Here is a 12637-nt window from a genome sequence, read left to right on the forward strand (position 1 = left end):
TTCCTAAAACTGAAAAGAATGTATTGTTGCATTCTGCCAATTTGAAGGAAAACTCTGATTTTGGAAATCAGAAAGGTTATTTCCACATCTCTAAGAATGCACACATTTCAGATTGTATCAGGTTTGGTTTTCCAGCTACAGGTAATCCTCAACTTACAGCTATAAGCCCAACATTTCTGTTCCTAAGACATTTAAGTGAATTTTTAGTACACTTACTCAACCATTTTGTCAGCCACCCCAGAAACATTGCTGCTGTCACTGAAGTTTCTGGAAACCAAAGAAACCTTCTTTCCTTGCAGTCAGCCTCCATTTTATTTCCAGCACCTTTCTCCCGGTATGGAACTGAATCTGATTTTTCTTCCCACAAATAGTACAATTTTCATCTTCAAAATTAGCCTCTGGTTTTAAAAATATACCCTTACATTGTCCTTTTTTGGTTTTGCAGATAAAAGAAAGTTATTACTGCATGGAAACTGAAGGATCTTTGGTTTTGTTAAGGGGCGGATTTGTGGTTGTCGAGAACGAATCGCACTGGACTAGAGAAGCTACTCCAAACACATCAAAACCATTTCTGGACACTGTTTTGGCCACCAACAAGAGGCTTCTGGGCTGCCAACCCATTACAAAATTTCTTTGGCAAACTTTTTAAGCCACCATTTTTCTGTCTTGAAAATGTTTGAGACTTTTCTCTGTAGAAGAGAATTCCAGAACCTACAATAACATCCTATAATTCTCCAGGATGAACGCAAAATTCAGTAGCAGGATTAAAGTGGGAAAAAAACTCCAACCAGGAAGAAGTTAGGAAGGTCCCATGCAGTGCTCAAAAACCTTAAGATGCAAGGAAATTGATCATGAGCAAAACTAAGAGAAAACGGAAGTGTGAAAACAAATGAGATATTATGCAAGTGTTTCTTTATCGACAGAAGAGAATATTTATAGGTCCGGATTAAACCGTGGAGTCCTTAGTGCTCTCTGAGTTTGGTGGTTTTCTTGCAGACATTTCATGGCCCAACTAACTAACATCATCAGTCCAGTCTGAAAGCTCCCGGACCCCACAAGGGTGCTTTTTCAGGAGGCAACTGGACCTTGTTTTTTCTTTGAAGAGATTTCACTTCTCATCCAAAAAAATTCTTCAGCTGATTGGATGGTAGGGAATGGAAGGATTTATACTCCTTGCAGACAGCTGGTCATTTGCATTCTTTTCATGAGCTGTTAAGGCCACCTGGAAGTTTATCTGTGTCATCAGCATCACCTGAATGGTGCAAATGAATATGGAGCCATCTTGGAACTGTTGAAAGGGCTGTGTTGTAGACTGGAGATAGATGTCGTATCCTTCCCCCCTCTGTTGAGAAAGGGCTGTTCAATTTTGACAGAGGGTCTTTGGACCCTTCTTTGAAACCAACGGTCCTCTGTGTCCAAAATGTGGAAATTGCTGTCTTCAAAAGAGCGGATTGTGTCTTTTAAATGCAGATGGACTGCTGAATCTAGTCCTGATGGGTTTGTTCTCCTATGTTGTGCCATATGTTTATGAAGTGGTTGTTTTGTTCCTCCAATGTACAGATCTCCACATGGCTTACCGCATTATACTGTATATACCACATTGCTCAGTTTGTGTCTGGGTGTCTTATCCTTGGGATGGACAAATTTCTTTCTTGGTGTAATCTTGAGTTTTAAGTTTGCATGTATGTTGTGTTGGCTGAAGAACCTCCTAAGCTTTTCTGACCAGCTGTCTTCAAGGACTATAAATCCTTCCATTCCTTACCATCCAATCAGAGCTGAAGAAGCTTCTTGGATGAGAAATGTCTTCATAAAAAAACCAGAAAGTCCAGTTGCTTCTTGAAAAAAGCACCTTTGGGACCTCCATAACCTGGCTGATCTAGAATCTCTATAGAGAAGTATTTATTGGCTTGGTTTATACACTAAACCAAGTTACTTGGATGTTATTTGAAAACTGGAGTATGCATTGCATGAGTATAAAGATGGTTATAAATATGTATATAATTGTATATAAATGTAAATAGAAATAATATGCAGCTAACACTATACTAATAACATAAGGGAAAAAGGAAATTAACTGTTATGTGTGTCTCTATAATATAGCTTGTATGGCCAAAATGATGGTCAAGAAAGTTGTACTGTGTTCAATTATTTTTAATGTTTATTCAATAAAATTTATTAAAAAAGAAAGAAAATTGGTGTATGCACGCCAAGCGGTTATCCCTGATGAAATGGCCAAATGGGTTGTATTATCCTCCAGAAAAAAAAAAGATAAATATCTTTATAATCCCTTCCCCTTTTTTTCTGTACCAGGAGCTTCCAGAGATCCATGGCCAACCTTGCTGACTCTTAAACCCAAATGAAAGAGAAGGGAAGGTGGAACAGCCAAGAAACCTCAATAGAACTATTATAATTTGGGGAGACGTTCAAAGATTCCAATGCCCCCTTACTTCTGCGTTAGGTGCATAGTTCCCATGATCTAAGGGGCATTGTGGGTGTCCCAAACCAGCTTAAATTTTTAAACCTATCAGTTCTGAACTTTTTCCTTGAATCGCCATTGACTACTGGCAGCTTCATGGAAGCATCTCTAGGGTTTTCCTGGAAACCGCCAAGAGGTTCTCTACCATCCGAGAAATCTTTCAACTTTCCAAAATCTAAAACCAGGGGTGGTTTGCTGCCGGTTCACACCAGTTTGGGTGAACCAGATGTTAATTTTACATCTGGTTCGCCGAACCGGTAGTTGCAACGACTGGCTGGCCCCAACAACCCCCCTCCCAGGAGTCTCCACGTGGCTCATTTGGATCCCAAGTATGTACAGGGCCCATACAGTCTCTCGGAGAGGGTGAAAAATGGGCCTCCAGAGCCCTGGAAGTGGGGGAATGGGCCCAGGGAGGGTGAAAATGGCCCCCTGCCATGATGCACGAGGCCAACTAGGCCGCGCCAACACAGCATCCAGGCAGAGGTCCAGCTACTACAATTTTTTTTTGTAAATTTTATTTGAGTTTTCACAAAGAGAAAAAGAAAATACAAATAAAATGTCTTTTTTGAAAGTAGTGTAGTCCCGGGTTACATTTCTTCGTACAGACACAAATTCAGGTTCATGCTCATTTTTATATTCTATTCCATATCTTATGGAAAATAGTAATATTATGGAAAATAGTAATAAAATAATAAAATAATAAATAATAAAATGTAAAATAGTAATATTTTACATTTTCTGCATAGGTTCTCCCCTCTTTTAATTTTCTCAATTTTATTTTAATTATCTCATCACAATTCAAATAATTGTATTTATATTTTTTGTCTGTCCTGTTTCAATTATCCATTATCTTTTCTCATTAAACAAAATTTCTCCTGTAGTTACTGATTGGAGTATGACGCCTTTATATCTTTTCCCTAAAGTTGTAACATTCCATTCCATAACTTCCATTTTTCAGTTAGATTTTCACCCATTATCTCTAAATAGGTCCTGTTTCTCTGTATCTTGCTCCAGTCCTTTGTAACTTCTTTTCCTTTCCTTCTTCCCGCTCTTCTTTCTCTCCCTTTTACCCCCTTGTCTCTCTACCTCTATTTCTCTCTTCTGTATTCCCCTTTCTGTTGCTTTCCAGTATTATACTTATTTTTGAATTATTTTTCTTTTCTTTGGTTGTTTTTTAAGTCTTAAATTCTCCATTCTCTTTTCCCCCTTTCCTTTTCTTCCCACATAAAATTGCTTGTTCATTAAAGATGGCTTCTTCTTTGTCCCAGTCTTCTGGTTTTGCAGTCGTTTCTTGTTGTTTCTCATAATTCCAAATCTCCATTTCTAAGAATTGAAAAACGAAGCCAAAAGAACCCTTCCCTTCTTGTGCATCTTCTTTGTACTTTTTAAGTTCCATTTTCAATTCATCCAGAAGTGGTAGCATTGTATAAATTTTTAAACAACCACCCGATTGATTTTAGTCATTCAAGTATAATAACCAAGAATCCAAAGATCACCAAATAATCCAAATACACGCAAGCTGTTTCTTTTTTGCTCTTTTTTTTCACTTTCTCTTCCTAGGGTTACTATTTAGTTGCAAAGTTTCAGTTAAAATGTATCTTTTAGAAATCTTGTTGAAGTTTTACTGTAAATTCTTTTTGATTCCAGGCAGCCTCCTCCCTCTTCCAGATCCTGCCCTTATTCTTTTTCTCTCCTTTCCTACTTATGAAAAAGAAAAATTTTAATGTCCAGAAATCTTTATTATCCCTTTGGCATTTTGTTTTATTTTCAGCTTAATTGCCTACTGATGTCAAAGCGGATTTTTCCAATTTCTTATTTAAGTCTCTTAGTTATCAATATAGGGAAGGAGAGAGAAAAAAAAAAAAGCCAAACCTTTCCCTTTTCACTTTCCTTTGCTGCTTCCAACTCTTCTTTGGGAGCGATGTTATTTTTTGTAAGTTTAAATTCCAGGCTACCTTAGTTGTTGCTTTTACAATTTAACCCGGTCAGCCAAAACTTTCACTTCTTATCTTCCTCCTGCACATTCTTTTCCGGTCGAGTTCTCCTTTGTGGTGGCCATTTCTGACCACCGCTGCAACCACCTTTGGGAAAGGGAGTAATGGCCAGCTGAGGAGGAGAGATGCGGCTCCCCTCAACCCTGCTGGCAGTCTCCCCCCTCTTCACCACCTCTACGGGGTGGCTTAGCCCCGAAACCAGCCGGCTCGGGGCACTCCAGCGACGAGCCCAGACAGAAACTGCGCACGATCGCGGATTTCTGTCTGTTGCCGAAGCCCTTCAAACTGGAAGTCTCCAGCTGCTACATTTTTTGAAGCCCACTCTGTCTAAAACTCTGCAACTGCTCTTCAGCTCAAGTAGTGACTAGTCCCATTCTGGATAGCCCATCAAGATCAACTAAGGTCAGCTTGGTGCTTCCACAGAACTGGACAGTGTTGAGTTTAAGCCGTCCTCCAGCCAGCACATCAGCCAAATAGCATTTGTTTCAAGCTGGAATGCAGCCTACATGGTGATGGAAATAGCTGTTTTTCTCCAGAGCTGGACAACTGTCTTCCTCAGACAGTGAACTCCCTCTTGCAAACACAAGAAGCCTTTACAAAGAGGAAGTTGCCAATCCTTTAGCCTATTGAGTAATGTCAGTAAAAATAATTATACGAAGGGCGGGGGGAAGGGCAGAAGGAGAAGACATTCAGCGACTTGGAATGCTAAGTGAAGAACTGTCCATTTTTAAGCCTGCTTTGGCCAGCCTGGTGTGCAAATTAGCATGATTCTCCAACGAGGATTATATTCAGATGTTGAGAACAAATCAAGGAAGCACAAAGGCAGACAGGATTGGAAACAGATGAGCAGCAAAACCAAAGCATGCTACTTTCCACTAGTGTTCACTAATCAAAACCATCCAGTATTGTTCCCCTCACAAACACCTTTACTTAGACTTGGAAACCACTTCTGGACTTTGTGCTTGAGATGTGATATTGGAGTTTTACCAATTGGATAGATTTGTTGTTACAGAAATGGCTAGTTTCTATTATTATGAAAAGTAAAAGGTAGATCTTAATGCCTCATTCAACTGCGCCAAAGGAGTCAGAAGTCAATGCCTTTTTTTTCTTTTTCCTTTTCTTTCCCCCACTATTTACTTCCCCTTTTCCTTCCCTAATTTCCCTAATCTGCAGGTTGGTTTTCAGGCTGCAAACCAACATGATGTAGGCCAGTGGTGGCGGAACCTCTCTGTAGGCACACCAACTCAGCTCTGATGTGCATGCGCGCACCCTTCCCATCAGCCAGCTGGTCCCTAGTTCTCTGCCTTACATGTGTGGGGGGTGGAGGCGCATCCACGGGGTGTGTGTGCATATGAAGGCCTTGTGATCCCCTTTTGCGCCCCTCTGACAAGCAAAGTCAAAGTCAGATTTATTTAACAACCATGTAATAACTGTGTAATATTCTGAGTTTCCAGAAACAGTAGCTCCAATTTAATTTCAATTAAAATCTGACCTTAAAAGTAAATATTAAAGTCTTCTACAGAATTTATATGGTTTGGATTTCTGCTCCAACTGAGCAACCACAATTATGTTCCAATTCCCAGTGCCAAAACTCTTCCCACCCCACAACAGCTGTACTCTTTTAACCCAAACACCCTTCTCAGTTTATTAACTGGTTTGGCTTGTTCCTTTTTCTCTCTCTCTTTTTTTAAAAATTTTTATTAAACAAAAAGAAAACTTTTAAAAAACAGTGAACGTGATAATCATCCTGACACACCTAATTGTCATACGTAACTATTTCGGATGACAAATAATACATATTTACATAGTATATATATTTATATCAACAATTCTTTATATTCCTAATCTGTTATCTTAACATCCTTACCTCATTTTAATTTGGATTTTACGTCCTTCCTTTTTCTCAACTGGTGGTAAAATTTATCCCATACTTTATAATATTCAGTCTTATCTTTATTTTTTAATTCCAATGTTAGTTCATCCATTTCTGTGCATGTCCATATCTTTTTAATTATCTCCACTTCATCTGGAATTTCCTTAAGTTTCCAGTTTTGAGCATAGACTAGTCTTGCAGCTGTAATCACTTATATTATTAGGCATGTCATTTCTTTGTTATACCTCTCTATGTATTCCCAATAGAAAGAGCTCTGGTTTGTATTCGAGTTTGATTTGACCCATTCCTCTAACCAACTCTGAATTTTGTGCCAGAAATCCTGGACTTGTTCCTTTCTCCATCCCCTTTCTTAAATGCACCATCATATCTGTATGATGGAGGCTAACTTGCAATATACTTAGAAGCCAGCCCATCTTCCTGCTCAGCATTGCTAATTTTTCAAAATCCAAATTCATTTTATCTTCAGATTCAAGTGGATTTCCATGATCAAGTCACTAAGGAAATTAATCGGTGACCAACACTGTAGAGATAATGACATCTAGAAAGTGGGTCCTCCACAATCAGGAGCAGTATACCTCTAAATCTCACAGCTGCCAAAAAAGCCAACACAGTTCTAGGCTGCATAAACAGAGGGACAGACTCAAGATCATTGGAAGTGTTAATACCACTTTATAAGGCCTTGGTAAGACCACACTCGGAATACGGCATCCGGTTTTGGTCGCCACGATGTAGAAAAGATGTTGAGACTCTAGAAAGAGTGCAGAGAAGAGCAACAATGATGATTAGGGGACTAGAGGCTAAAACATATGAAGAACGGTTGCTGGAATTGGGTATGTCTAGTTTGATGAACGTGATCACCCTGCCAACAAAAGTGCATATAGTCAAGGCTATGGTTTTCCCAGTTGCAATGTATGGCTGTGACAGTCCAGCTGAGGGCCAAAGAATTGAGGCCTTTGAACTATGGTGCTTGAGAAGACTCCTGCAAGTCCTTTGGACTGCAAGGCGATCAAACCGGTCAGTCCTAGAGGAGATCAACCCTGACTGCTCTTTAGAAGGCTAGTTCCTGAAGACAAAACTCAAATACTTTGGCCACCTAATGAGAAGGAAGGACTCACTGGAGAAGAGCTGGGAAAGACTGAGGGCCACAGAAGAAGAAGGGGACGGCAGAGAATGAGGTGGCTGGATGGAGTCATTGAAGCAGTCGGCGTGAGATTAAAGGGACTCCAGAGGATGGTAGAGGATAGGAAGACCTGGAGGAACGTTATCCATGGGGATCACGATGGGTTGGACACAACTTCACCACTAACAACAACATTTAATGAAAAGAAGGACTAGGGGTGACATGATAGCACTGTTCTGATATCTCAGGGGCTGCCACAAAGAAGAGGGAGTCAAGCTATTCTCCAAAGCACCTGAAGGAAGGACAAGAAGCAATGGGTGGAAACTAATCAAGGAGAGAAGCAACTTAGAACTAAGTAGAATTTTTCTGACAGTTAGAACAATTAATCAATGGAACAACTTGCCTCCAAAAGTTGTAAATGCTCCAACACTGGAAGTTTTCAAGAGATTGGATAACCATTTGTCTGAAATGGTATAGGTTTCCTGCCTGAGCAGGGGGTTGGACTAGAACAGTGGTCGTCAACTAGTGGGCTGGGGACCACTGGTAGTCCACAAGAAAATTTTGGTGGTCTGCAGAGCAATTAATCCAGGCTGCGCGGGAACACAAGGCTGCGCTGCCCACATGGCCTGTGGGAATACAAGGCTTGTGTTGCTTGCATTGCAAACATGAGGTAGTCAGGGAGGAGGGAAAGGGCAGAGGGGGGGAACTTGTCCCCCTCACCCCAGGAGCCTTGCCTGGCCACCGGGATGCTTCTTCCCGTTTCTTTCTTCTTCTGCTTTCAGCTGCACACAAGGAAAGCAGCAAAAGTCTTTCTCTCCCCCAAACTCTGCCATAAATGAGTCTTTTGGATCCTACGAGGTATCCTGCTTCAAGAGGCTGCACCAATGCAACAAGTCTCACAAAGACTCATTTCTGGTGGAATTTAGAGGAGAGAAAGAAAGACTTCTGCTGCTTCTGTGGCTTTTCTTGCATGAAGCTAAAAATCTCTCTCTCTCTCTACCATCCCCTTGAAAATGGAACTGGAGATGGTATCCTGTGATCCCAAATAAAGAATGATCAATCGGTAGGAAAATGGGGAGGAGAACTTTCCTACAGACTTTTTTGAGTCTCCGGCCCATGGGATTTAAAATTATGAATTTGGTCCAAAAGGTTGGCGACTCCTGGACTAGAAGACCTCCAAGGTCCCTTCCATCTCTGCTATTTTATTCTATTAATTTGATTCCTTTAAATTTAATGTCCCATTAAATGTCCACTATCTTCTTCCTTGTACTTCTGCTGCTCCCCAAAATTTTTCTCTTAATGCCAGATGTTTCAGCAAACGCCACAAATGCACCTCTGACCTTTTCTTTCCTTCCTGCCAACTCAAACATGTCCAGCTGGTCTAAAATACTTGCCTTGGTTTCTGAATCTGCACACTACTGACTTACCACAGGTGACCCCCAAATTTCTTTTTTTAAGTGAGATGTTTATTAAATGAGTTTTGCCCCATCTTAGGGCCTTTCTTGCCCCCGTCGTTAAGTGAATCACTGCAGTTGATCAGTTAGCCACAAGGCTGCGAAGTGAATCTCGCTTTCCCCATTGACTTTGCTTGTCAGAAGGTCTCAAATTGACCACGGGACACAGCAATGGTCATAAATAAGAACCAGTTGCCAAGCATCTGAATTTTGATCACATGACCCGGGGGGGAGGGGGGAAGGAAATGATCATAAGTCACTTTTTTCAGTACCGTTGAAGGCCCTCAATCTTAAATGGCCAAATTGTCTAGCCCAGGGGTGTCAGACTTGATTTCATTTCATGAGGGCCACATCAGGGTTGTATCTGACATCAGGGGAGGCACCTGGGGGCATGGCCATCTGAAAGTCACCCATTGAGTCTCCATTTTTGGCCAAAACTGCCATCCGGGGCTCTGTTTTGGCCACAACAGCCTCCTGCAGCCCTCTGCCAGTGAAAACGGAGGTCCACTTTTGCTGGAAGACGTACCGTAGGCCGGTCTTTCGCTGTTTCCAGGGCAGCTCCACGGGCAAGATTAAGCACCCCCAGGCTGGATCCAGCCCTTGAGCCTTGACACCCCTGGTCTAGCCTTATCAAAAGAGGGGATGAGCTTTCTAGAGCAGGGGGTGTCAAACTGGGCCAGATCAGCCTCTCCTCTAAGGGCCAGCCAAGGGATTGGGGGTGGGGGGAGACGGGACAGACGCCTCCTACAGAACCCTGCCAGCCAAATCCCTAACCTGTGGCCTGTTTTGGCTGGCAGAGTGTTGCAGGAGGCCATCCAGGCCGAAAATGGGGTGCGGGGGGGGAGCCACGTGCATCCCCCCTTGCCCCATTTTGGCTGCCAAAGGCATCAGTTTGGTCCTTTGTTATTTCCAGGCCTCCCCTGTGGGCCTAATTTAAGCACCCCGCGGGCTGGCCTGGATCCAGCCTTGAGGTTTGACACCCCCATTCTAGAGTGACCAATTCACGTTAGGCTCTTGACAGAGGCAACCTGGTGCCCTTCCAGACACACTGGCCTCTTAATTCCCATAATTCCCCCAGCCACAATGCTAGGGAGGATTCTGGGAATAAGTCCTTGTACTTGTAGTCGACTTACAAAAGTCCGTTTAGCGACCATGACACTGAAAAAGTGACTTATGGCCATTTTTCACTCCCACGACAGATGTATCCCCATGATCATGGGATCAAAAGTCAGACCCCCGACACCTGACTCACAGGGCTGCAATGTCCCAGGGTCATGCTATCTCCGTTTTGCGACCTTCTGACAAGCAACCAGATTCACTTAATCAACCAGGTTACTAACCGAACGACTGCAGTGATTCACTGAACAAGCATGGCAAAACTCACTGAACCTATTTCTTCCTTAGCCACCTCAATTGAACCACCTCAATTACTCAATTGGCGATTGTAAATTGAGGATTACTTTGTCCATTTAGGAAGCTCCGGGATCAGCGATCTCTTTCCCCCAGGAGGGAACTTTTCAAAGTTAAACAAGAGATAAGGCGACTCCGATAGGAACGCGGAGGCAGATCGATCGATCCCGACTTTTGCGTTCTCTCCTCGGTCCGCAGCAGGGAGCGTTAGGCTGGGGACCATCCTGGGACTGAAACCGATTTTCGGCGACTGCGGAGAGCCAAAGCGACGGCTCGTGTGAACGGGGTTTTAAAGAAAGAAACGAGTTCCTAGCCGCTCTGCATCACAAAGCGGAGGGCTCCGTGCACGCAGCCTCTCCTGGGTCCCCTTTTCTGCCTTAACAGCGCCCGCTGCCCCCGCCCACCCGCTCCCAAGCTTGCGACAGCCAGTCACTTTTCCCAACCACCCCCTCCGGCGCCCCCGGCAGCCTCTTCCCCGCCCGCTGCTCCCTCTTACCGGGATCCACGCTTTCCCGCTTGCCTTCGCTGCCCGCAGAGGCGCCCATCGCCAGGGCGGCCAGTGCCAGGGCGGCGCACAGGCTCAGGATCGCTCGCAGCTCCATGAGCGCAGAGCCCAATCGAGAGCACCAAGAGCAAGAAAAGCGACTGAGGGTCCGCCCGGGTTTGGTTTGCTCTCGCGAGCGGCGGAGCTTGGAAGTATCTCAAGCTCCTCCCGACCGCAAGCCAATCGCTGGGGTGGGAACCTCCTCTAAAGGGGTAGGCTTAGCTCTGCGTGGAATGCGGGTGGGGTGGGGGTATCCTACACTCCTCCCCCTCCCAAAATACGTGCAAAGCTCAATTCTTTCTCCCGCCTAAGGAGATCAAAGGGAAATCCACATTCCAAAAGGGAAAGTCCTTCCCATCCCCCGCGCGCATTCCGTTCTTGATTTTACGCCTCACCACTTCTTTTTATTCAATGGGAATTCGACGCCTGGGCTAACTAATCGCAACCCGCGTGGCCTATTTGGAACAGGCGGGGAAAGTCTTCCACCCTCCCCTCGCGCTGGGCAAGCCAATGGAGCAGGGGTCTTCAAACGTGACAGCGTTAAGACTTTATTTGATTTGTCAATCGCTTACAAGATAATAAGTATAAAGATAAACATAGTTATGAATACAAGAAATGAGTACATATAAGAAAAATAAACAATAGGATAGGAACGGTAGGCACGTTGGTGCGCTTATGTACGCCTCTTAGGAAAGGGGTGAGGTCAATAGTAGAAAGTCGAAGGTTAAAGTTTTTGAGGTTTGGGGAAGAAACCACAGAGTCAGGTAGACTATCCCAGATATTGACCCCTCTGTTGCTGAAGTCGTATTTTCTGCAGTCAAGTTTGGTGCGGACTTGTGGACTTCAACTCCCAGAATTCCTCCTCCAGTCACGTTAGCTCAGGAATTCTGGGAGTTCAAGTCACAAGTCTTACACTTGCCAAGTTCGAAGATCTTTGCCAAGGGTGTGGAAAGTTTGGGAGAGCCGAAGAAAGAGGCAGGGAAGAGGATATAGAAGAGGGGGGGAGAAAGAAAGAAAAGAAAGAAAGAAAGAAAGAAAGAAAGAAAGAAAGAAAGAAAGAAAGAAAGAAAGAAAGAAAAGGAAAGGACCTGAAAAGACCAGTGTTTGGTCATGGGCATAGGGTTTCAGGGCAGGGAAGCTCCAATTGGGAGAGATGCTTAGACCCAGTCCAGAACTGGGTTATTAATATAGCAAAAGCTCTAGACTTATATGCCGCTTTACAGTCCTTTACATCCCTCTCTAAGCGGTTTACAGAATCAGTCTCTTGCCCCCAACAATCTGGGTCCTCATTTTACCCTCCTCATAAGGATGGAAGGCTAAGTCAACCTTGAGCCTGGTGAGACTTGAACTGTTGAACTGCAGGCAGCAGGCAGCAGAAGAAGCCTGCAGTACTGCCCTCTAACCACTGTGCCACATTCTTTAATGCCAAAAGATGAAGGGAGACTAAAAACTCAGTGCAAATGCTGATTTGATCCTTTACCCGCAAGGGGGGGAAAAAAGGCTGGTTATTTGGACACACACATACACACAACGTGTGATCTTGCTGGTTGCGCAGAACAAAAAGGAAAAAAAATGAAAAGATTGGGGGTTCAAATGAGAGATGTTATTCAACTCTGCTCTTGTGTTCTCTGCTTGTAAACATTAGGAATGTGTGAGGCTGCAATTCTCGAATTGCTTCTTTGACATGAAGCCCCATCAATCTCTAGGGCAAGGTTCTCCAAACTTGACAACTTTGAGACTTGTGG

At 43.5% G+C, this 12637-nt stretch overlaps 1 protein-coding gene across 1 annotated transcript in view; it reads right to left on the reverse strand.

The window, feature by feature from the left end:
- The window catches only part of PLOD3 (procollagen-lysine,2-oxoglutarate 5-dioxygenase 3), a 51810-nt gene extending 40775 nt beyond the window's left edge, over nucleotides 1-11035 (reverse strand). Inside the window, exon 1 of the mRNA XM_087915909.1 lies at nucleotides 10845-11035. Within this exon, the coding sequence (XP_087772035.1) occupies nucleotides 10845-10950 (106 nt within the window). The 5' untranslated portion in view covers nucleotides 10951-11035. The remainder of the gene's footprint in view (nucleotides 1-10844) is intronic.
- Between the last annotated feature and the right edge of the window lie 1602 nt (nucleotides 11036-12637).

The sequence above is a fragment of the Pseudonaja textilis genome, chromosome Z, assembly GCF_049901715.1.
Source record: "Pseudonaja textilis isolate UNSWEBS1 chromosome Z, rPseTex1.2, whole genome shotgun sequence".
NCBI classification, from domain to species: Eukaryota; Metazoa; Chordata; class Lepidosauria; order Squamata; family Elapidae; genus Pseudonaja; species Pseudonaja textilis.